The following is a 24,947-nucleotide window of genomic DNA, read 5'->3' on the forward strand; positions in this document are numbered from 1 at the left end:
TTAACCAAACTTCATTCATTGTACAGTTGAATAAAAGCCCATCAATTCTGAATTAAAATCTTCCAGACCACTGGTCCAGAGAAGGAATGCCAATCGGTGCAGGTTTGACAGCTTTTCTCCAGAACGCAGGTTCCAATTTGCTCATGGGACAGGTGTGAGGGATTTTCCAGAGGAATAGTTGTCCTGCTCCAGGTGCCGCAATAAGAAACTTCTAAGATTCCTGTGGCTTCTTTCTCAGCCAGAGTTGCATCACCAGTATTTAATTTGGAATGCTAAAATCACTTTTTCCAATGATCCAAGTGAAGAGGGAGTTTGGCACATTCTGGGCACTGCTGTCCCCTCTTTCCCATATGCTTCTCCCAGCTATAGGTAATCAGGCCAAATCAGAACAAGGACGAATAAAAACAGACTCTTCCAAGTAGCTTTTTCTTAGAAGATCAAGGCTATGAAGTTAGTCCAAAGTCACCCATAGTCCTATGAGCAGAGTCCCAGCAAAAAAGAAAGCAGGAGGGTTGGAACCAGAAGGACCCTTATCCTGGCTCAGAGTCCCGTCATTGATGGCTTGGCTGGACAGGTTAGAATCGAGGAGCTCCGTAATCATCTGGCATCCTCTCAATATTGTATCTGAGAAAGAAAGAGGGAAAACCTGTGAGGACAACCTACTCCACATTGCTCCCCTCCCCATGCAGCAACAGGCTTGCAGGCAGACTGAACAGCAAGAAGCTTTGTTGCATTTATATCTGCAGCTCAGATCCCCAGGAAGAAAAATATTACTCCTGAAAGTGAAAAGCCTTCATAAGGTTGCTGTTATCCTTCACCTCAAATTCAGAAATTGGGCATCTCAAAAACTCACCATCACCAGAGAAGGAAAAAAATGGTGGTTTTGTAAGATCTGACTTGGGATTGAAGAGCAGACCACCACAAAGAATAAAACTTTGGCCATTCAACTTATGATTCATGGCCACAGTGAATAAGGGGAAAAGATGTTTTGAGAGAAGAATGTTCTGAGCCATGTTCTAATTACAGATCAGTTAAGACTTTACATATTTATAGCAATCAACCTTCTAATTTCTGATATATTGCTCTGTCTGCATGTTACTAGACTCATTGTCTCCACTGCTAGCACAATTGCCTCCTTCCCAGCCCATCTGATGACTTTGGCCCTTTTCTCTCCACATCCTGACTTCTCTCCCTACAATGCTACCAAACATATCTACCATGCTGTGAAACAATTTGGCATAGGTTTGATGCAAGATAAATCTTCTGGGCTGTACATTATGTTTATATGACAAACAAAGGTGAGTAAAGTCTTCTTAGTCTAGGCTTTACGAGTACTTTGGAAGGATCAGGAAATGGTTTTAAGCAAATGTTTTTACAGTAGATCACTGGTCCTATTGCATATAAAAAAATAAATATATAAAGTGAGCCAGTACTTGCAGATACTGGAAAAATCTGCTACATTGAAATTGCTGCATTAGTGTCCTTCCGAGTTGGTTTGGTTTTTAGCTAAGAAGCAAATTCAGTCTCTTAGCTGAGGTTACACAAAACGACCAAACAGAATATGGAACAAGAATGGTTCTTTTCCTCAAGAACCTGTAGAATGCACTTGCCTGGTAGTCCTGCTGCTGCTGGTAAGCAAAACTGACCTATGGTAACACTGGCCTCAAGGCAACTAGTTTTCCGGGTAAAAACAAGTAAATATGTAGACTGCAGTAAAAGTGGGTCTGCAACCAGTCTCTTTCCAGAGGCAGCTGTACTTCTACTTTTGTGCGAACACTAGGCCCTTTACTGCAACCTGCACTACAGACAATGCAGGAGAGAAATACGCGGTGATAAGAGTTCCTGTCAGACAAGGATTGTACCAGGCAGTGTTCCTCCTTGGGGGGCGTCCCTTACCTGTGCCTGGAAATATACATTATCGGCACTCCTGGGATTTTTCGTATTCTCCGCTTGAGCTCTTTATCCACTGTGGCCACAATGTAACATTTGTGCTGCAAAAAAAGAGGCGAGTCAGATCAAATACCAGTGAACCCGCAGAAAAGAAACAAAGCTGAGCAAAAGCTTCCATTCTGTGAGCTCATTTAACACAAGAGGTCTACGAGTCGTTAGCAAGGCATTACTACAACTTGTACAGAATTCCGCAGCAGTCTAGTAACATCATTCTGCTCATCAAAACAGACTCATAGAAATATCCAAAGCCTGTCCAGACTTCCCAGCCGACAGCTTTCTCATCCTAAGTGCTTCTTGATGCTGACCTACACAAGAAGAATGCTCCGGGAAGACTATACCTTGCTTCAAATAAGTTGTGCTAGGGACTGAAACAGCCCCTTAGTGAGATTTTACAGTCACTTTGTGGGAAATTTAAGTCATCAGTAACTAGGAATGTTCAGGAATTTTTAGTATGTTAGCACAGTATTGAAAATTTCAGAAACAGAAATACCTGAGTGACCCTCTGTACCAAGCAGTCGTCTGCATAGGTTCCTTTGTGCATACATGGCAAGCGTTCAAAACGAGGGTCCTTGGCAATTCTGTGGGGACATATAAGGCAGCATCACAGCAACCAGACCAGAGTGTACAGTAACACAGAACAGGGGAACAGGAATGCCCCTTTCTGTGATACACAGCACATTATTCTCAAAACAAGGGCTGAATGGATGGAGTGAATGGTACACAACAGTCAATTGTAATGAGGAGCAAAAAAAGAATGCCATTTATCTGGCTAGTTATTATAGGTTAAGTATTTCTTAGTTCTTGTTAGTTGGATTCAAGATCCCTACAATGTTAGGCTCTTGCCTAACAAACTCATTTGAAACAAATTATCTGTGGGAAGAACTAGAATTTCTGGTATCTGAACGTTCATACCATGCACATCAGAAAACAACCTCCTCCCTGAAGGGGAACATCAAAGCTGTTTAGCGGATGCACTTGGATACTTTACAACACAACAGGCCAAAATAAAAAGTAAAGAACAATACATCTGACTGGTACACCTGCAGCAGACAAAGTACATTGGACTAGTTTTGTACAGATCACAAAATAACCTGGCTCTAGATTATCAGCACGTGCTACCTACTCCTACAGGAATAACGTGAGGCAAGAGTGAAAGGTTCGATAACACTTGGGTCACTCTTTATTTATTTTCAGAAAATTCTGTTATTAAAAAAGAAATCTACATATATTTTGAGAAACAGGAGGAAGCATTATTTTGAAAGTCTTAGGGGAAAAAAAAGATTAACAGATCAATATTAGGCACTCATACCTACCATTTAGTTTTTTAAAAAAATGATCTAAAACTTGAGCCATCGTACTGATCTCATACAGCCAGAGAAACAAAACCCAGTTCGGGACTCTGCAACAACCTATCTACTCTCTAGTCCAGAAGCACCATCATGGAAAGTGCTTTTCATTTATCTATATTAAAACATTAAGTTCTAGAAACAGAGAAGAACACCCTGCACCTACCTTAACGCCACACGGTACTTCTGTCCTAACTTCTCAATTTCACCCATTACACAATCTGTGATACATGGAATACCTACATGCAAAAAAAGCCTGTATTAAACCCAAGCAGTATTTCTTCACAGACCCCTACATATTTCCCACATGCCCGGGAACTATCATGGAAGTCTACAACATATTAGTTACAGTTTTAAACTTATGAGAACTGATAAAGTTGCAAAGTGATGAAATGTAGAGCCACTGAATTTGACCATACCATGGTAATTTTAGATTTTTAAGTTACTAATGCTTTACCTTTGCTGAGATTAGCATTTAAGACCATTGTTTGACTGAAACCAGAGACAGTTCCAGGGTTACCATAGCCATGAACAATGAGCTCGATGATTATAGCACACATCCTTTTTTTCAAGATTTCTATTATCCTCAGCTAGTGGTACGAGGCTGATAAAGCACATCACAAGCACACCGTGGCACTACGTGGTCCAAAAGAAGCTGCGAGTGATGCAGACACTCACACTTGGCATAGAGACAGTCCATCATTGACTGTACTAGGTCCAGCTTGGCCTTGATGGAGAAGTTGATGAAGTTAGTGTCAACCAGGATGTGATAAGGGGGCCCCAACTGTGTATTATACTGGAAGAACAAGCAAGAGGGATGCTGGGGGCTGCCAGGAAGACAAAGAATTCAAATCAGTTAATTGCAGTTAACAACATATCCAATCATACAACTTGCACAGAATGAAAGAAGGTTAATCATAGAATCGTTTATGTTGGAAAAGACCTTTAAGATCATCGAGTGCAACTGCCAACCATACCCACTAAACCATGTCCTAAAGCACCTTGTCTACGTGCTTTTTGAATACCTCCAGGGATGGTGACACCACCAGTTCCCTGCGCAGTCTCTTCCAATGCCCGACAACCCTTTCAGTAAAGACGTTTTTCCTAATATCCTATCTAAACCTCCCGTGGCGCAACTTGAGGCCATTTCCTTTTGTCCTATGCACAGAAAAAACACAAGGCAGCACGGGATAGTGGCCTGCCAGGCCTCCCGCCGCCTCCTAAACCCAATCCCTTGATTTGGGGCACCATTTACTACTCCAAAACGCCCTCAGTCGCAGCCTGCAGCGTGGGAGGCCGCCCTCCCTCCCTTCCTCCCTCCCCAAAGCGCCGGCAGCACTTACACCTCCCGCTCCTTAATGGCACTCGGGTCCTCTTTCTTCTTCACGGGGGCTTTCGCCCGGTCCTTCTCGTTACTGCAAGGAAAGGCAGGCACTCCTGGCGGGGGGAGGACGGGGAAGGGCGGCCAGCGGCGGAGAGGCCTGGACCAGGATCCCCTCCCGCCCCTCCCGAGCAGGACCCGGGGACGGCCAGCCCCATGGGGACGGCCAGCCCCGCGGGGACGGCTCCAGGGCCCCGCCTGGGCCCGGGCCCGGGCCCGGGCCCAGCCGCAGCCACACTCACATGCGCTGGTCCCGGAGGCTGATCATGCGCTTCATGACCGCGTACTTCCTCGCCTTCTTCTGCTTCCCCTGCAAGCAGAGGGACACACAGCCGCGATGAGCTGGGGAGAGACCACGGCACCGCACAGCACGGCCCCCCCTACCCGCGCCCGGCTCACCATCCCGCCGCTGCCGCCGCTGCTGCTACTTCCGGTGCCGCCACGACGCGTCACCGCGTCCCGCCTCGCCGAGAAGGTCCGGGAGTGGCGTCACTTCCGGCCGCCGGCACTGGGCAGCGGGAGCCTGCGCCGGTCGCGCGTAGGAGCGGGCCCGACGCCGCGGCCGCCGCCGGAGCCCTCGGTAACGGCGCTCCCCGCCCCCTCCCGCGCCTCGGGGGGCGGGGGATGGGAGGGGACCGGAGGGGAGGGCGGGCTCCAGCGGGGGGAGCGGGGCTCCCGGGGTGAGGGAGCTGCAACTCAGTCGCCCCGCCATGCTCGGGCGTCCCGCCGGGGTGGTGGCCCGGCCGGGGGTGGCGGCGGGAGGGGCGCGGGCGGCCCCGCTGCCGGCCCGGAGCGCCCGTGCTGGGGGCCGCCCCGCCGCTGCCCCTGGCAGGCCCGGAGCTACCGCGGCGGAGGTCCCCGCTCTGCCGGCGGCGGGGGCGGGCGGGAGCGGCGCTCCCGGTGAGCGGGAGGGGCTGGCTCCGCCTGCCCCGCGCCGGCCTCCGGCTTTCTCTTCAGGTTTAGCCGTGCCGTTTGCACGGCGCTGTCGGTGGCACGTGGGGTAGGTTGGGGGGGGCTGGCGCCTGTGGCAAGGCCGCGGGGTTTGGTGGCCCCGCCGAGCCACAGCTGGTGCGCACCGGTCGCCCTCCTTCCCCTCTGCTTTTCTCTTTTGCGGAGCTGGGAGGGCACGGAGGTCTTCAGCCCGCTTCCTTAAGCTCGCTGGACCGGCGCGTTTTGAAGACTTCGTGTCATGCTGGCTGTGCTGCACTCTAGCTCGTGAACTTCTTCATGAAAAGCAGCAGGTTGTCAAGATCCGTAGATCTTGCCAACAGCTGTGACCTGAAATCCTGGCAAATGAGCATAATTGCAGCTGTGCTTTCTGCAGCCGTAATGGTGTAGTCTGACCTGAAGTATCTCTTCTGCACACATAAGGAAACGTTCTCCATGATCTCAGACGAGTCCCAGGCACCTGGTTTGTAGTGCCCTGTGCAGGGAAGAGTGAGGGAGAGGCCTCCTTGTTGTTATCTTTCTCGTGTAAGCTTTTGGGATTAGTGCGAACTGGCAGCTGTTTGTATCTTCCAAATGCAACCGGGTTTATCTGGTGTGCTGGTCAGAAAAAGCAGATACGCAGCCAGTGAGGTACTATGCAGGAGTTTTTTCTTGAAGCGCTGGTCTCAGTAGAACCATGACTGAGGCTCTGACAACAAGGAAGAAAATTAGTCTGAAAGGAGAACTCGGTTTGTTACGGAAACCGTGGCTAAGCTTTCCACCTGGGTGATCGTACCAGACGAGACTGGTCTGGAAGTTGCCATCTGGCTGGCTTGCTGTGTTTGAGGAAGGCGGGAGGAGCTGACAGCCTGGGGTGGTGGTTCAGTTGTGATGAAAAGTCTTTAGACTTAAGCAGTTGGCAAAAGTCTCCCATGTTATTTTTTTTGCCTGTTGTCACTATTTTGTTTGGCTTGTGTGTAAACGTGTATGACAAATTCCAGCCCTGATGAGAGAATGACTGTTTTGTATGGACACTGGCCATTGATGTGGCTTTTGTCCTTGACAGCTGATACTGGAGCCTGCTCAGTGCCTTTTGCGCTCACTCTTCAGTTGTCTGTGGGTGTATTTTAAAGTTAGGTTCCCATGGGCATTCCTGTTTGTTGGTTTGTGCGTGCTCTACTTAATGTGCGAAAATACTGTGCCTTTTTACTCAGAAGAGAATTGTCGTCTTTTGCGTGGCATGAGACACACGTGCCATTGGTGGTGGACGTTTGTGCATGTGGATCGAGAGGATGTTTTGCACAGAGATGAAGGGTTCTTTCCTCTTGGTTGGATGAGGTAGTATCAACCTGCAGAAAGGTTTTAAGTCCATCTTCTTAGTTTTGGAACTTGTCAAGGGAGACAAGAAAGGAAGTTAAATTTATCAGTGCACCAAAAAAAACCAAGAGGCACAACAGATTTCCTAGGACCTCAGTAAATCAGTTCTGTATAGTATGCCCCCAACTGGCATCATAGCAGTAGCCACACGAATGTGCCATTACTGTGTTACAGTTCCTTTTGTATGTGCAGCTACACTTGTGCTTCCTTCTGGAGCTTTGTACTGTGTTCTTCTGGCTTCACAGCAGCAGTAATACAAAGTGTTTTCCCATTACTGACCTTCCTTTCCTTGCTGACTTGAGAGAAGCAATAGCACTAATATGGTTTATTTGATGATTCCATACTGTCTATCCTGATTCTGCCAGTACTTCTCCTGGAGTCAAGCCAAGGTGAAGCTTTCCAAATCGCCATTTTCCCTGCAGATGGCAGGAGACCGTTGCTTGCTCTGTCCTTGGATCACTAAGACCTGTCGGACAATTCAGCATTTTTTTTCCAGCCTAGCTACAATGGCACCTTATATTGCTGATTTTCAGAATTCATTTCCCAGATTGTTAGCTGGCAGTTCTTAGCACAGATACTATTTTAATTTAGATCTACATTCTGGTAAGTGAGTGGCAACATATCTTGGATACCAGATACTCACAACTTGGTTCTTTACCCCAATGTATCCCAACTGCAAGAGCATCCTTAAAGCTGATGGCAGTGTGTATGCTAGAGGGAAGTTGATTGTATGACAGTCACTTCATCTCTGGTGGCCACCGGACTTGGTGTCTTGTTTACCACTTCATGTAGAGATAATAAAATGAGAAGTTGCTGTGCTGATTGAGGGAGGTAATTAATTCCCTGCGTCCAGTGAGCTCTGAAATTCTGCAACCCAGATCAAGATACTCGGGCTTCAATTGACTTAAAAATCTTGTAGTTGAAGTGATGGGTCTTTCTCTTTTTATGTTTTCAAGAGAGAGTCTGTGTCACTTGTGGTATGCTTTACAGAAGGGAAAGAGTTATGGACTGAGGCAGAAATGGCTCGGGTAGATGAACCCACAGGGCCAAGTTTGTGTTGTTTTTTCAGTGACATGAAAAGAGTGGTTCTGTAAGATGCTGGAGGGAGATCTCATAGATTCCCAAATATTGATAAGTTTCTGTGAAATTCCTCAGCTGTGTGGGGAGGAACCACACACTTTCCACAGCCAGGCCAAGCTGGAGGAGAGTTTCAACCAGCCATTTGCAGCACATCTTGGATATGTACTGTGAAAGAACTCAAATACCAATGAAATTGCTAAGTCTGTGATTCTTAATGCACAGAGATACGAGTTTAGAAACCATCTAGGAAGAGAATGAGAACTTATGCCTTGGGGACTGCAACACTGTTTGCTCAAGCAGAGGAAAGAAGAAAATAGCTGAGTGGGTGGGATTTTCCTTGAGATGTGGGGGAGGAAAAGACAGTGAGAGTCTGGCTGCTTCTGCAGTGCAATCAAAGAGCTCTGCACAGACTTACCTGTCGGTTTTCATATGCATTAGAAAGCTTAGTGGACATATGCAAAGGCAGCCAGATCTGTGTGATTATAGGGATGGAGGGAAATAAGAGACATCTGTAGAGGAAGGTAGAGGAGGCGGGAGTAAGGAGGAAGTGGCAGCTGAGGCGGTGATATGGCAGGCAGAAGGAGCGCATCACTTGCATCTCCAGAAGAGCTGACTCTCTTTACAGAGAGTTGCTGTGGTGAGTGTGGGTTTGTTCATTTCATTCTCACTCCTTTATATAATCTGTGTTCTGAATGAGTAGATACCAACTGTGTAGGTTCTGTGGCTTTTCTTCTGGCATATGTCCTGGTTTTTGTGGGCTGCATCAGTCCTTGCTGTTAGATTTTTTTTTTTTTAATTTATTTTTTTTTTAATCTCAATCTTGACAGTAGACTGTAATTTAGTGGATAGTGCTGCTGAAACTGAAATGCCTTATGAGGATACTAGTTTCCTGAATACCTAAAACAAGAGCAACAAAAGAAATTATCTAGTTTGCTTTGAGATCCAAGAACTTTCAAAGATTTATTTATTTAATTATTTTTAGGCTTGACTATAAATAGCCCTCTAGATTTGGGCAAAATCAGTCTCAGAATAGTACGTGGCATTTTGTGGGTTGTGAAGGCTTGAAGTGGTACCTGCTCCTTAGCACTCCTCATAAAGAGCACGCAGGTTCTTAGCTGCACCATCCTTTATAGCTCATCTCCTATGCATTTGACATCTAGTGATATTCTTGCATCTTACACCTCTCATATGTTTCTACTGGCTAGATTTGCCCACAACAGTGGAGACATCTAACCTTTCTCTCTCGTTTGTTTTTTTTCTTTTCCAGGGAAGCTAGCAAACAGCAGGCTATAAGGAGCAACATTGCAGGACAACCCTTTTCCACAAAGAGGAGGAAATTGCTGTGCTCACCTTTCAGCAGTGATTCTGTGATGCAAGTTCCAGGAGTTTCTCTTTCTGTGATAATCTTCTCTATGGCCTCTTCTTGCTGACATTAGCCCCAGTGTTGGGCACAAAGAGGAAGGATGCTGAAGAATGGGTACCCCCCTTTTGGCTTTTAGAACATGGACACTTGTGTAAAGGTATGTGATTGCTCTTTGGTTTGAGGGTTGGAGTATCTGTGGAGGCCAGCAAACGGTATTTGCTAGGCTGGAAAGTCATGGCTATTGTTGGGAGGAAATACCTCATTTAAGCTTTCTGCATGCTGCTGTCCATTGCTGCTGCTGTTGAGATGACTGATAAATAACTCCCCTTTTGTGTTTGTTTAAAAAAAAATAAGTAGAAAAAGCAGCTTGAATGCACAATGTAGCTTCTCACTAACTGAATGGTGACATGGTGAGCTATATTGTGTGCATTAGTGTATGCCAAATTGTTTGTCTACTTGTCACGTTCCTTGCTGCTGCTCTTCCATCTGTCAGCTATGTCTTATCAACCAAACAGCACGTTGTTGTTCTGGGTGTGGTCTTTCTACTACATGTTTGTTGAGCAGTCCCCTCAGTGAGAACTTGATTCTAGATTGGTGTCTCTAAAAATTGCTGTAATCTTAATAGCGTACAAAACCAAGGTTTTAACTTGTATGTTGATCAGCGAGAGTTTCAGTGGAGAGGCTCTGCTTTGCAGAAGCGAGCAGAAAAATACAGATGGACTGTTTTCCAGTTGCATTTGTACTTTCTGTAGTAGAGTTACAGGGCAAAAAATGGATTCAGCTCTGCCCTAGAAGGATTTTGTTTGTTCTGAACAAATGGGGTTGGTCTTGTCTGCAACCCTTTTATTCCATAGCTTTTTCTTCTGAGGTTGCTGGTTGAGGGTCATCTTCTGTCCATTTTGGTGGTGGCTCTGTGATGTGCTTTCATGGCAGACTAGAAGTTAACTTTGTGACTTGCAGAAGCAAGCAGGTGTGAGAGTTTGGATGAGTGGCTTTTGGCTGGTGCTGTCAAACTTAGTGATCCTGCAAAAAGTAGCTCCTTCTTGCAGCAGACAGAGCCTGCTCTCAATGTTTTCTGAGGATAATATGTTGTCCCTATAGATCCCTGAATCTGAATGGGAATCTGTGATGGAGGGAGAACTGTTCCTTGTAGCATGCTGTGCTGCTTGCATAAATCACAGTCTTACGGAATAATGCTTTAGGGATGTCCTTGGAGAGGAAGATAGATGATCGATAGGTATTTGTCTGAGGAATCATAGATTAAGTTTAGGCCAGTGTGTGTGAGGAAGAGTCATTGGACTGGACTTGGCCTATTTTGTGTTCTAGATGCAGCTGTGATCCTCGGCTGTGTGTCTCACCGAAGGGACCTGATGTTTTACATTATTGGTAAGTGAAGGAAAGGCTGCCACTGTCTTTGTTGACCTCTTCATAGGCTTTAGAAGGATTTCTTGAGGGCCTCTGCTTTCATGTTAGTTCAGAGTCTACCTAACAAACATGAAGTTACTGTCAGCCCACACTGTGCCCTCCACCTGGCAGACTTGCCTCTCCACTCTTCTTGTTCCTAAAGTCCTTCCATTGACCTCGTTCCTAAGCCACTCCCTTACTTTTTCTTTCAGGAACTAGTGCAGGGTTGTTGCCTCCATGATGCTTCTTAATCCAGCCTTAATGTGATGTGCAGGGGTTGTGTGGTTATACAACTGTTTTCCTTAAAGGAATCTCTGTAGTTCTAATTTGCAGCTCAAAGGGAATTCCATGCTTCTGTTGGGATGTCTGCTAGCCATACCTGAGACTCTGTACCACCTTTACATATTTTCTCTGTTTGCAGTCATTTGCAGAGTTTTAAGGGACTTGTTTTTCTCTAACCTTACCTGTAGCATAACACAAACCATAAATGTTCACACAATAGCTTCTGCCTTAAACACCTAATTTGCAGTTGAGTAGAATGTCATTAATAAAAAGCATCTTGGGCTCACGCAGAGGAGATTTTGGTGCCTGACTCAGCCATGCTGCTGCAACCATCCTCTCTTCTGTCCTTGCTGCAGGTGGGATCACAGTATCTGTGGTAGCTTTCTTCTTCACCATTAAGTTCCTCTTTGAGCTTGCCGCACGTATAGTCAGCTTCCTTCAGCATGAGGACCGGGAACGCCGAGGGGAGCGAACTATTTATGACTACGTGCGAGGCAACTACCTGGATCCCCGGTCCTGCAAAATCTCCTGGGATTGGAAGGACCCCTATGAGGTGGGCCATAGCATGGCCTTCCGAGTGCATGTAAGGGAATATTTCTGTTTCCGTGCAGCTTTGGGGGCAGGAACAGAGGTCTGAGTTAGGGATGGGCTCTTCAAATGTTTTTTATTGGGGCCAAGGTGGATGTAACTTAGGAGTAGGAAAACTATCTGTTTATGTCTTCTGCCACCCGTAATTGTGTTGCAGAAATCTGTAAGTGCATAGCTGAGGTTTGTGCTCCTTAAAATCTTATCTCCCTCTCTTTAGAATCCTTTGAAGAATCGGAGGAGACCAGGCTTGTCCTATCTACTGCTTCCTTTACTGGGAAGTGAGTGGGCTGAGCCTTGCCTTCAACAGACTTGGTGCTATCTTTTGGTTGTGCAGCTGAAGTTGGGAGCATGGGAATGGGCATTTTACCAACTCAAGAATTGTAAAGCTTCATGGCCGCTCCCCATTCCTCTAAAATTGAGTGTTATTCTGTCTGACCTGGAAAAGCCTGCCAAGGATTCTTTTTTCTCTCCAATACCAAAAGGCCAAGTCTAGGGGAATGGGGCAAGTATACAAATAAGATAGGTGAGGGGCCTGAACACTGAGAGTTTGAAACTAAGTGGAGAAAGTTTGAACAGATTTGCTGGGCTCGTGCCCACCTTTCTGCCCCACCTTCCCTACCCAGAAAGGTATTGAAATAAGAAGAAAGGTTCAGCTAAGTTGCCATACCCATACCTCCTGGTAAGGCGAGGAAAACCCTTCTGCTTGAAGGTGAATAAGGTGTTCTAACTCCAGAGCAGGCAGTGAAAAAGAGCTGAGGGGAAAGGGACTTGTTCTGTTCCTGCTGTTTAAATTTATTCCCTTCACCTTACTGACTCTCACTTATGGCAGCTCAGCAATGTGCCCTTCCACTTCATGCTTGTCTCTCATTTGCTTAGCCCTTTATTCATCAACAGTAGCTGTTGCATGCACTGTTTTCTTCACTGACAGTCAAGATACGTACTACTTCAGGCCCCAGGACCTCCCTTACTTAGAAACGGAATAATAGTAACCTCTTGGTGATTGCAGGCTGATTGCAGATGGCAGGCAGGGTCTGGCCACAAGCTGCAGCTCTTGAAGAGCCATGCACATAGGGTTTCAAGGTGTAATTCTTTCCTTGTAAGGAAGTACTGGTTGAGGTATGTTACCCTCTGAAATTGTCCAGCAGATCACTTCTGTGATTGAGCTGCCTGTGATTTTATCTAACATGTCGTTTTCATGCTGATGCTTCTTACCAGCACAGACTGGGTCAGCTCCATAGGTCAGCATCTTCTCCAAACTGTTTTCTATAATGAATTGGTGAGAGCTTTTCCAGAGCTTAGCTGTACAAATGGACAAGATCTGCTTGTTTCTCTGAAAGGATGTGGCTTTGCTTTTTTCCTTTTGGTAGTGGGTTCTCTTGGCTTCTGCTCTGATATTGCACTAACAGTGCAGAGAAGAAATGCCTAGTGGCATGTTCTTTTCAGGGCACTCACTTGAACCCCAGCACAAAAGAGAATGAGGCTGCTCAATGCCCACTTGTGCCCTGTTTGCTTCGGAGAACACAGCCTATGTGGCAGAGCTGGCTCTTAATTTTTTTTCCTTTGCTGAGCTGGGGTTCTTGCCCTTGTTTCCTCAAGGTGACTTGCTTTCTCTTCCTCTGTGCACTGCATATTTTTGCTGACCTGGACTTCTCCATTTCCCATGCAGTTATTCTATAAAAATGGGCAACCCTTCCCTGCTCACCGGCCTGTGGGGCTGCGAGTTCACATCTGCCATGTGGAGCTAGCAATTGATATTCCTGTAACCCAGGAAGTTCTTCAGGAGCCTAATTCCAATGTGGTGAAAGTGGCCTTCACTGTGCGCAGGGCTGGGAGATACGAGATCACTGTAAAACTCGGTGGCTTGAATGTGGCTTACAGCCCGTACTACAAGGTGTTCCAGCCAGGTAAGATCTAACTGGCCCTCTAATGATTCAAAGTGGATTTGGAGGTATTGGAGGCAGTTAGGTAAATGTGTTTCCAGCTAAAATAGGTAGGTGACAGGGAAAGGGTTACCCTTCACCATTTTCCTCTTGCCATGTGTAGATCCCAGCAATAGACCCATGAGTAAAACATACTTGTGACTACCAGTACGTGGCAGAATAGAAACTGCCTTACAGAATAAGTCATTAGTGCTGCTTAAACTCCCTAACCACTTATGTCATGTTCTCCATTTTGTAGTAACTTCTTCGTGATCCATCCAGTAGTCAGAGAATGCCTTTTGTAAAAATACTGAGTTATTTGCATCTGAATTGGAAATGCTGTCATGATTTGACTCTTCCTCTTTTGAATACCCTACTCAATTCCTTTAAGCTCCTGGAGCAGTTGATACCTTTGATTATATGCTTCTTTAAAAACTTTTTTATCCATTTTAAATTGGTTTCCTTCTACTTTTGTTTTTTGACCCCAATCAGCATCTTTTATATTTCATGTACATGTTCATTGAAAGTACCTCTATTCCATTGCTTTGTGAATAGATACAAATCTTGCTAATGTACCTCGTCAGAAAGGGGAAGCTCAGGTTTAATTTGGATACCCTTCAGGCTAAAGTTTTTTTGGTAAGCTGAATTTGCACGTTTCCTTGGATGTCAGCTGACTTGTATTTTGTATGTGCAGTGGAAGCAAGTTCTTGAGCTGAAGGTTAGAATGGTGGAAAAACATTCTTTAGAAGGCTAGTAACTGGGTTTGCTCTATCAGTATTAAATTTCTGACCCAAGGCAAACCCTGTGCACCACATCATGTATTTCAGTGCTCAGATACTTTATTTTTTGAATGTAGGGGTATAGAATGTGTTTAGATTTGATCCATTTTCAAGGGTTTTGTGCCCCAGTTGCTTTTCCTTTGCTCTTGGTAGCTTCAGCTTGGAATTTGTTTGACTCTAAACTGCTATTGTCTTCAGGGATGGTGGTTCCCTCCAAAACCAAAATCGTCTGCCATTTCTCCACTCTGGTGCTGACGTGTGGACAGCAGCACACTCTGCAGATAGTTCCCAGAGATGAGTATGACAATCCCACCAGCAATTCTGTGTCCCTGATAGATGAGCACAATTATAGCCTCTCCATCCATGAGGTGAGTGCAACCTCATCACTTGCTGCTTGACTTCAGGTGAGCTAGAGAGCCCCCTTTATTAATTTGTTTTCTGTTTAGCTGGGTCCTCAAGAAGAAGAGAGCTCTGACGTTGTGTTTGAGAAGTCTGTGGTGTCCAACCGGCAGACTTGCGAAGTGTTCTTCCGACTCACCTTGCACTGTAGGGGGTGTTTCCATGCCTGCATTTCCTACCAGAACCAGCCCATAAGCAATGGTGATTTTGACATCATTGTTCTAAGTGGTGAGTTGAGACCTACTCAGTATTCATTCTCCAGGTGTCCTCTTACAAGATGCTTTGCACACTTGTGTGGCAGAGCTAAACATGGCTTCCCTGCAGGCTAGCCATGCTTAATTGCTCAAGGAATGCCTATTCATTTAAAAATGCTAAGGTAAATGAATTTGCTCCTGACAATGGACATCTCTGAAGGCTGATACTCTGTTTCATCAGCTGATAAAAGCACATGTGTTTTTCCCCTATCTCAGGAGTTTACCTCTGAAATGAGGCAATTTTTACTGCTTGCTAGTACTTAGCATCTGGGCCATACTGGAAGTGAACCAGTCAGGTATTGTATGTTATGCTATATAGATGAATGACAGTGCATGTGACCTGTGTGTTTTTTTACAATTTTATAATTCCTAGTTTCTTCATGAGTAAGCCAGTCTGCAATATGGCTGTCAAGTGGCTATGCCTTCAAGCTGGTGCTCTGAGAGGGAGGTTCTGTATGCCTTTTTCCTTTTTTCTTCAACCGGTCACTGAAGTGAGGACAAAGTGCTGTCTTGAAATCTTTTTATCCCACTCCTGGGTTCTCTTCATCAGTTTCACTTGACCAGATTTTCCTTTGGATGTGTAGCCTTTTCTTTAAAATCATAGCAACTAATTTGCTGGTGGTCTGTGGATACTTTTACTTTTTGATTCTGGTCTCTGTTAAGATTTACACAACTCTCTTATCTGTTTCACTCAGAGAACGAAAAGAACATTGTAGAACGCAATGTGTCCACCTCGGGTGTCAGTATTTACTTTGAAGCCTACCTTTATGATGCTCCTAGTTATACCAACACTCAGTGGCAACTTCCTCCAACGCACCTGAGCTCCTCCCAGCGCCGTCCTTCTACTGCAACTGAGGATGAAGATGAAGATTCTCCCTCTGACAGCCAAACACCTGAGAAAGTGAAGAAACCTAAAAAAGTGTACTGCTATGTGTCACCTAAGGTAGATATCACAAAGTTACTGCTCTTGGGTGTGCATTTAAAGTACACTGCAAATGAAGAGCTTCTTTGTGCCCTATATTTTAGCTCCAGATTTGGGTGCCTCAGATTTGGTTAAAAAAGATTTGCCTAAGGCTAGGCAGTAAAACATCTCAGTAGACTTGAGAATAACATTAAAATGCTCCTTGAAGTTTTAGGACTTCATGAGTCTTTCTAGGTCTGACCCAAAGCCTACTGGGAATTTTCTCACTGATTGTTCAATAGATATTCTGTTTGCCTTGCCTTAGCTCTGTTCAAGTCAGACCTGCAATTCCCTTTCTCAGTTTCTGATACTTGTAGGTTGGAACATAGAGGAAGAGACTTCTCAGTTTTTATGTCTTTGTCCTGTTTCATGAACATTTCAGGGCAAAGAAAAGGAAAAAAAAAGTGGGCAGAGGACAAAAGGTAAATCTATAAACAGAAGAAACAGGATTCAAGCAAGTCAAGAGAAACAGGATTCTCTTATAGTAAGAATATGTTAACAGAAACTATTACCCCTTATTATTGCCTACAAGCTTCAGGGAAACTAGAAGAAAATTCTACTAAATCTACTAATAAACTTAAATTCACTTTGCTAATCTAGCAATCTGAATGCATTCTGAAGAATGCAGTGATAGACATCAAAGTGAAAGACTAATTAAGGAATTGCTTTCCTGACAAAGAGAGAAAGAGGGCTGTGAAACAGTTACAGGATGGAGAGTGTTGCTAGAGAGTTCTAAATCTCTGCTGCATGCAGCTCTAAGAACTACTTTGGGAGTGAGTACTGGGTCCTTGTGAGCTCAGCATCCTTTCATCCTTGGGGTATCGTTCTGGACTTTTGTACTCTTTTCTATTGTGTTACCTGGTAAAGGAAGTGGGTACTGTTGCAGGTTTCCTTTAGGTGCCAAAGTTGTTAATGCAATTCTGATACCTGCGTAATTGTATCCCTGGATAAGTCTATATATAATCTAGAGCATCTGTCCTGCACAGCAGATAACTTACTATGCTGTTATTTCTTTAAGGGGTTGCTGTTCATATTTGCTTTGTTTCTGGAGAAATGCTGCTTGTCGTTTTTTTCCAGTCATTGCAGCTAGAACAGGCTTGTGCAGGGAATGGTTGTGTTTTCTCTAAAGATGCTAAAATTTCATCTTAGCTTGTGCTCCAGAAGATGACAGTTCCAGTTAGTGATTTGTTCTGGCAGAAATACACTGAGAAGAAATTTCTGCAAACCTCCTGGACTTAGCAATTGCAAGTGCTTTTTAAAAGTTGTTTGAAATGTTGGTGAAAATTAGGGAGTAGTAGCAATAGTTCTGTTAGTGTGACTTTTTCCAAAACCTTTTTGTTAATGCATTACAGACTTGTCCTGAATTCAGCCTGTCAAGTGTACTTAACATTACCTTCCAATTAGGCTGGTGATGTTCTACTGAACACAATGGCTTTTTGCTGTAAAACATGTCATGCTGGGATCCCGCATGCATCGTAAATGCATGCAGTAAAATCTTACTGACAAGTTGTTTACAGTTCTGTACAGCTTTAAGGGTTTTTATGTATTGTACCAGAAGAAGTTTTCACCAAATGTTGCAGAAACCTGTCCCTGGGGTTGAAGGGAGGCCTGGCCTTATGGATTTGTCCTGTGCCTCATGTGTTTCAGGGACAGCCCTTAACAGATGTGTGACCTTTAACATTTTCTTTTCCTTGTGGTTGCTCAGCAATTCTCAGTGAAAGAATTTTACCTGAAGATTATTCCATGGCGCCTTTTCACCTTTAGAGTATGTCCTGGCACAAAGGTGAGTCTCTTTCCATGCAGCTGTCACTGCACCTCCATGTTGTTATCTTGTGGTTCTTGTGTTGAATCACAGTTTGATTTTTTTTTTTCCTTTTGGAGAGAAGGGCTTCGACCCACAACAACATTTTGTTGCATAAGATTAAACTGTGGAATTCCCTCTCATTGCCTGAATTCTGCTAATATTTATGAATAGGAGCCAGTTGTATCACTCTTTCCTGCCCTTTGTCCCAATGCTAGGCAAAAATCTTGATTCCTTTTGTATTTCCCATGTTTATTTTCCTCACAACCTTGCTAAAATGCTGTGGTGGTGTCCACTGAAGCCCCTAGGCTAGGGTGTGAAGTTTGAAGCAGCCTCCTAACTGGAGTCTGGATGCTTGAAATAGTGTTCCTGTTAACTGCATCTACATAAGAGAGCAGAGAAAGTTTTAGAGCACAGGTGGTGTTGCTCTGTCTACTGAACATCCTGTGCCTTCTGCATGATGGGTTTACCCGTTCTTGCATCTTTTTGCTGCTAGTTTTCATACCTTGGTCCTGACCCTGTGCACAAATTACTGACACTGGTGGTGGATGATGGGATCCAACCCCCTGTGGAGCTCAGCTGCAAGGAGAGGAACATCTTGGCAGCCACTTTCATTCGCTCTCTGCATAAAAACATAGGTAAAGGGGTGGTGAGGTGGGTACAGTAGTCAGGAAGTTAGCACTTGAGTCTGCTGGTTTCCTCAGGGAATGAGGATTGCCGGCACTGAATGACCTTTAATGAGGACTCTGATTCCCAGAGTCTCATGTTCTGTTCCTGTTGGTGCTTCCAGTGAATGTATTTCATCATGCCAGCTGTTCCTTTTCAGTTTGGCTTTTCTGTCAGGCTCTTTGAAAGCACACCTGTGAGTATCTGAATGTCAGCAAGACTAACTGCAAACTGCCTTTAGAGTTCTGTCTCCAAACCTTGCTGTAAAAAACCTCATCCTTGGGCTGTAAAGCTGACCTGTTGTCATGGTTTAACCACAGCCAGCAACTAAGCACCGTGTAGCTGCTCACTCACTCCCTGCCCCGCAGTGGGATGGGGGAGAGGATCTTAAAGAAAAAGATAAAACTCGTGGGTTGAGATAAGAACAGTTTAATAGAACAGAAAGGAAGAAACTAATAATGATAGTAATAACAATAATAAAATGACAGTAATAATTAAAGGATTGGAATATACAAAACAAGTGATGCACAATGCAATTGCTCACCACTTGCTGGCCAATGCCGTTAGTTCCCGAGCAGTGATCCCCCAGGTCAACTCCCCCCAGTTTATATACTGGGCATGATGTCCCATGTTATGGAATACCCCATTGGCCGGTTTAGGTCAGCTGCCCTGGCTGTGTCCTGTGCCAACTTCTTGTGCCCCTCCAGCCTTCTTTCTGGCTGGGCATGAGAAGATGAAAAATCCTTGACTTGGTATAAACACCACTTAGCAACAATGAAAAACATCAGTGTGTTACCAACATTATTTTCATACTGAACCCAAAACATAACACTATACCAGCTATTAGAAAGAAAGTTAACTCTTTCCCAGCCAAAAACAGGACACCTGTGCAGTTAGTCTTAGGAATGCCTTCTAGATGTTCGAGGTGTTGACAGCTCATGCCTGACCCAAATTGTCACTATTCTCAGGGGGCTCAGAGACCTTCCAGGACAAAGTGAACTTCTTTCAGCGAGAGCTACGTCAGGTGCATATGAAAAGACCTCATTCGAAGGTCACGCTGAAGGTCAGCCGTCACTGTCTGCTGGAGTCGGTGAGTGTATAGGTCACTTCACTTAAGTCCAATGCTTCTTCCATTCTTTTTTTTTCTGCTCAGTGCCTAAAGAAATCCAAACTGACATGTGCTGGGGCAACCACATTAAAATAATTAGTCCTTCTGTTTCAAGGCAGATGCCAGTAGACAGCTTGAGATGGAAAAAAGAAAAAAAAAATAATCTCAAGGTAGCTCCTCTGTGTTCAGGTTTGGTATTGTGTGGGATGCTGTGTTCCTTCTCTACAGCCAGTAAGATCAGATCAGTTTCTTAAGTAATGAGGAAACTTCAGTTCTGATAAATTTTTAAGGAACTTGTTGCAGAATAAATCAAGCCCTGAGAGATGTCTAGGGTAAATGCATGCATAGCCTGGAAAAGCAGGTAATCTGCTGGTGCTATTCTGTCCCCACTTTACCTTGGAACCTGAGGCCCAGAGTGAGAATGTCTGCTTGGATCAGATTTGGGAGCAGAACCTAGAGCTCCTGAGTCTTTATCTACTGTTTTTCTGGTACAGAGCCATTCAGTGAGATAAGCTGTCAAGTCAGGTATTACTGAGGTGCATGGATGAAACTCTTGCATCAACAGGCTTCTAGTAGTGGTTCAGTGTGATGATAAAATATTCTTTAGAGTCCTTGAGTTAAGTCTTCACTGACACTGACTTGACCTGATGGGCTTCTAAAATCAAATTTAAAAAAGCATCATTCATATAATACAGTTCATAACTGACATTCTAAATACTGTGTCCACAGCGCAGGCAGTTATCCTGACTTATTGTTTCCACACGTGTCTCACAACAGTAATGTTATAAAGATGGAAAAGAACATTTCTGGGAAAAGCAGGAGTGGCTGGGATTTCCCTTGACTTACACGCAGTAAATCTGTGTTTTAGAATATTTTCTGCACGTACAAGCTTGCAGTGTTTATGAGTTTATGTTTCAGTTAATAGCTTGCTACAGAATGACTTCACTTCTAAACAGCATTTCCATGACTATTTTTCCTACTATTTTGGAAATTCCTGTGCTGTCATGAGCACTGGTGTTACAGCCTGGTAAGACAAAATAAATTAAGGGCCATAACAATAATAAATGTAAGCTTTAGTGTCCAAGGTTGACAAGCACAATGAATGTGACCAAGGTGTTTAACCCAGAGGTATGACTAGCACGATGCTCTAACCTATTTGAAGATAAGCTAAGCCAAAGCTACCTGTATGACTGAGGACTGCTGTGTAGCTTTTTAAATTTTCTTTAATTGGTATCCAGAATCGGGACACAGCAAGTTCTAGACACTGGAAATATTTTGCTACTTTTTTGCATCGTGACTTGCTTTAAGTATGCACTCAGTGAACCCTTCAAGCTATTTTCTAATGCTCTCTGAAATGTTCCTTTTTTAATTCTAATTCGTGGGCTGAGAGTGCTTTACAGAAATTGCTCCTTCCCACAGGCATTTTAATACTTTAAACAATACTGTACTGCAGCCTTGAGAGGGATACATCTGTGCTGTGCTAAGACCTCACACTGGTTTTAAGACGAGCTGTATGTGGATAATGTGTCTTATAATAGAAAATGAGGAATGGGCTTCTGTGACTTTGGACAATTAAGAATTAGACCTTAGGAGTTCCTAATTCTCACTTTTATACTTTAGAGTACTAGACTGTTTCTTGGTTTTCGAGTTGCTTAAATTGCCTATCCACATGTGCAGGATTGCATATTGGCTATGGGGTGCCAAGCAGTAATGGCTGTTGCTGTTATTTATTTTTTTTTTGCAGTCTTTTAAAGCAACACGAAATTTTTCTGTTTCTGACTGGAGCAAAAACTTTGAAGTGATTTTTCAGGATGAAGAAGGTGAGTTATCTTGTGAATATGTTTAAGAAAGAAGTGAAAGGAATGATGGTGGAGTAGTTTTAGTCTGAAATTCTGGTTTCTTGTAATATGTCTGTCCTTTGTGGCTTTCCAGTACTATCACTTTCTCACAGATGTTAGCAACATACCCTGCCGGTGCTATTCTATCCCTACTTTACATAGGGACCTGAGGCCCAAATAAAAAATATCAGGACTAGGTTTGAGAGCAGAACCTAGAGTTCTAGAGTCCCTGTCTACTGCTTTTTTGCTATAGAGCTGTTCACGGTGATGAGCTGTCATGTCAGGTAATAGTGAGCAGCATTCATGAAACTCTTGAATTGATGACCCATGGATGACCAGGTTTGGTTTATCTTGTAGCTCTGGACTGGGGCGGTCCACGCAGAGAGTGGTTTGAGCTCATCTGTAAGGCGTTATTTGATACCACCAATCAACTTTTTACCCGCTTTAGTGATAACAACCAGGCCTTGGTGAGTCTGCAGTTCCTATGCTGAATGCACAGAAATGTGAGCATTGACATGCTGATGGTTAAGTAATGTTGCTGCTATAAAGTGGTGTGTAACCTTACCCATTCTTTAGCTTGCCTGCACAGTCACTTCCAGTGCCTTTCTCAAAGCTTTGCTTAATGATCTTAACTCATTGAAGTGTCAAAGAACTGGCTGGATGAACAGCAGAGGGTGGCCAGTCAGCAGAGAAGGCTGGATTTCTGAGAAAGAGGAGGTGGCATCAGAGTGTCTAGAGATTTTGTTGGATCTGAATGTTTCAGAATCCTTTTCTGCTCTTGTACAGCTTCTGGCCTGTGCATGTGAAACATTTTGAATTCTTCCTAGGCAGGCTCAGGCATTTTACTTCTATTGCTTGGCTTTGAGAATATTACACTAAAGCTTCTGGGGTAGCCTGAGAGATGCAGTGACTTGAACTAGTCCCATACTTACTTTTTATTAGTCTTGTCTGGTACTTGGATATTTCCTTTTGCTTCGTCTTCACAGGTGCATCCAAATCCGGGGCGTCCCACATATTTACGACTCAAAGTATATGAATTTGCAGGCCGCCTAGTAGGAAAGTGTCTTTATGAATCATCTCTGGGAGGTGCTTACAAACAACTGGTTCGAGCTCGCTTCACCAGATCATTCCTGGCTCAGATCATAGGACTTCGTATGCATTACAAGGTAAAGCTTCCCAGCCTTGTCTCAAGCCTGTATTGGTGTGGGGAGAGGTTGAGCGTTGGTGTAGTAGAAGCAGATCCAGAATCCTGGTTAACAATGTATGTTTTCCTTTCTTCCCTCCATGTCCCTGCCTTTTTCTTTCACACAGTATTTTGAAACGGATGACCCAGAATTCTATAAATCCAAAGTTTGTTTCATACTGAACAATGATGTGAGCGAGATGGATCTGGTCTTTGCTGAAGAGAAGTATAGCAAAACAGGACAGCTGGAGAAGGTGAGGGAGGCAGTTCCTGAAGGTGGGACAGTTTAACCCCTTCTGCCTATAGCAGGGGCGGCTGAGAACTCTGCTTTGTGCCCCAGAAAATTGAGCTTACTCTGGGCAGTAGCTGCTTGCTTGGGTTTATTCTGGTTGGGAGTTCAGGTTTGGGGAATGCTGCTGGTGACACTCAAGGTCAAGTGTTCTCCTGTTTTCAGGTGGTGGAACTGGTGACAGGAGGGGCTCAAGTACCAGTGACCAATGAAAACAAAATCTTGTATCTAAATCTGCTTGCACAATACAGGCTGGCCAATCAGGTTAGAGAGGAAGTGGATCACTTCCTGAAAGGTAACAGGCTGTCTGCTTCCCACTCCTTTCTGCCTTTATGTCCCAGAGGATAGCTCTTGCTGCTCTTCTCTCCTCTTCTCTTCCAGGTCTTAATGAGTTAGTTCCTGAGAACCTCCTGGCTATTTTTGATGAGAATGAGCTTGAGGTAATTGCTGCCTCCATAAGCATCTCTACCCTTACTTCCCCTCCTCTCTGACAAATGGAAGTGCTTTCTGGATCTGGAATAAAGCCAAAATGTTTCTTCTCTAAGCATTTTAAATGTTTGTAATCTGCACAGTAACTGTTGCCTTGTTTCCTGAGCTCCTGACTTTCTGACTGCAGTCTCTTGCCTTTCAGTTGCTTATGTGTGGTACTGGAGATATCAGTGTCTGTGACTTCAAGGCACATGCTGTAGTGGTAGGAGGATCTTGGCACTTCCGTGAGAAGGTAAGTGAAAGGGTTTCTCCTTCCTCCTTGCTGAAACCAGTTATCCCAACTACAGAAGAAGACAACTTAAAACTGGGAACAGATTTCTTGGTTGGAAATTAGCTTGCAGAAGGACAAACTGGAAGATCTGGGGGTCAGGAGTAGGACTGCACGCATTATGAAATAATGTTTCACCCTAGAGAAATCCTTCAGCCTGGCTGACTAGAGATGATACTTAATTAGTTACCAGCAGGTAAAAATCAGAAGCAGTGGTCTTTTTAAGAAAATCCAACAACACTAAGAACAGTTCAGCAGGGAATTGGGAGGAATTGGTGGGAATTATTGCTACTGAAGATGTTCATGGTGATACACTTATCTCTAAGGGATACTTGAAGACCATGACTGCAGCCAACATGGAGTGTTTGCAATTCAGTGCTGTTGTAAAGACTACTGATGTAGTAGCCTAAATTTGTACCCCGTAATTGTTCCCATCCCTCCCTGCCTTTCCCAGTGGGAGGGGTATGGGAATGGTAGCAGCTTCAGTTAGAAAAATAATGGAAGCTGCCAAAACACCCAAGATGAAAAGAGATTGGGAGTATGAGCTTCTAGCTGTAAACACTGGGATGTTCCACCTTCCTGCAAAATTACCGGAGGATGTGAAAAAGTAAAAGATGAGCATAGTGCAAGAAGCAAATGAGCTTCTGCATTGTAAACCTACCTCATTGCCTATGCAGGTATTTCTAAAATTAAAATCTCTGTGGGGAGAGCATAAGCTTTCTCCTTTAAGGGAAAGGACTGGTGGGAGGTAGTAGCGTGGGACATCTCTTAACTGGTAAGAAGAAACTGTAATACTTGCCTCTGTGTGTCACCCTGGTAAAACAAAAAAATTCTGACTATTAGTAGAGCACTCGCTTGCAAGGGCAGTTGACTGATTTTCTTGCAGCTTGCTTATATGCCTACTTGATTTGCTTGGCTGAACTGACTTTACCTTTCCTATTTCCTAACAGGTCATGAGGTGGTTTTGGACTGTGGTCTCTAGTTTCACGCAGGAAGAGCTGGCCAGGCTCTTGCAGTTCACAACTGGTTCCTCCCAGCTGCCCCCAGGAGGGTTTGCTGCACTCTGTCCATCTTTCCAGATCATTGCAGCTCCAACTCACAGTACTTTGCCGACAGCCCACACTTGGCAAGTATCCTGGGGTGGTAGGACTTTCTGCATTGTGCTTTTGGGAATGACACCAGCTAGTTGTGGTGAGCAAGCAGTGTATAACATGTAATGTGTGTGATGCTTGTGTCAACCCATCTAAAAGCAGCTGATGGGGATGGTCCCCTGTCAGATCTAGTCTGAATGGAAT

The 24,947-nt window shown here is 44.5% G+C and overlaps 2 protein-coding genes across 5 annotated transcripts in view; one reads left to right on the plus strand and one right to left on the minus strand.

Moving 5' to 3' along the window:
* On the minus strand, positions 1 to 5,155 carry FCF1 (FCF1 rRNA-processing protein). Its single transcript, XM_049825640.1, has 8 exons — positions 5,077 to 5,155; positions 4,920 to 4,987; positions 4,640 to 4,711; positions 3,975 to 4,123; positions 3,463 to 3,535; positions 2,441 to 2,528; positions 1,897 to 1,991; positions 1 to 624 (listed from the first exon to the last, which is right to left on the minus strand). The coding sequence occupies exons 1-8, from the start codon at positions 5,077 to 5,079 to the stop codon at positions 576 to 578; spliced, it is 597 nt and encodes a 198-aa protein (XP_049681597.1). The 5' UTR covers positions 5,080 to 5,155; the 3' UTR covers positions 1 to 575.
* Positions 5,155 to 24,947, plus strand: part of AREL1 (apoptosis resistant E3 ubiquitin protein ligase 1) — a 22,993-nt gene continuing 3,200 nt past the window's right edge. The window contains exons 1-21 of one of the 4 annotated variants that reach the window (XM_049825622.1): positions 5,197 to 5,257; positions 8,500 to 8,698; positions 9,329 to 9,581; positions 10,751 to 10,810; positions 11,467 to 11,693; positions 13,365 to 13,602; positions 14,595 to 14,764; positions 14,843 to 15,023; positions 15,745 to 15,992; positions 16,393 to 16,494; positions 17,716 to 17,793; positions 18,308 to 18,449; positions 19,446 to 19,567; positions 21,330 to 21,405; positions 21,781 to 21,890; positions 22,410 to 22,589; positions 22,735 to 22,860; positions 23,061 to 23,190; positions 23,277 to 23,335; positions 23,527 to 23,616; positions 24,603 to 24,778. In XM_049825622.1, coding sequence (XP_049681579.1) covers positions 10,795 to 10,810; positions 11,467 to 11,693; positions 13,365 to 13,602; positions 14,595 to 14,764; positions 14,843 to 15,023; positions 15,745 to 15,992; positions 16,393 to 16,494; positions 17,716 to 17,793; positions 18,308 to 18,449; positions 19,446 to 19,567; positions 21,330 to 21,405; positions 21,781 to 21,890; positions 22,410 to 22,589; positions 22,735 to 22,860; positions 23,061 to 23,190; positions 23,277 to 23,335; positions 23,527 to 23,616; positions 24,603 to 24,778 — 2,471 coding nt within the window. In that variant the 5' untranslated portion in view covers positions 5,197 to 5,257; positions 8,500 to 8,698; positions 9,329 to 9,581; positions 10,751 to 10,794. Of the gene's footprint in view, positions 5,258 to 8,499; positions 8,699 to 9,328; positions 9,582 to 10,750; positions 10,811 to 11,466; positions 11,694 to 13,364; positions 13,603 to 14,594; positions 14,765 to 14,842; positions 15,024 to 15,744; positions 15,993 to 16,392; positions 16,495 to 17,715; positions 17,794 to 18,307; positions 18,450 to 19,445; positions 19,568 to 21,329; positions 21,406 to 21,780; positions 21,891 to 22,409; positions 22,590 to 22,734; positions 22,861 to 23,060; positions 23,191 to 23,276; positions 23,336 to 23,526; positions 23,617 to 24,602; positions 24,779 to 24,947 lie in introns of those variants that run through there. The other 3 variants (XM_049825621.1, XM_049825623.1, XM_049825624.1) reach the window with 3 other exon arrangements.

Source organism: Accipiter gentilis, chromosome 22, assembly GCF_929443795.1.
Source record: "Accipiter gentilis chromosome 22, bAccGen1.1, whole genome shotgun sequence".
NCBI lineage: Eukaryota > Metazoa > Chordata > Aves > Accipitriformes > Accipitridae > Astur > Astur gentilis.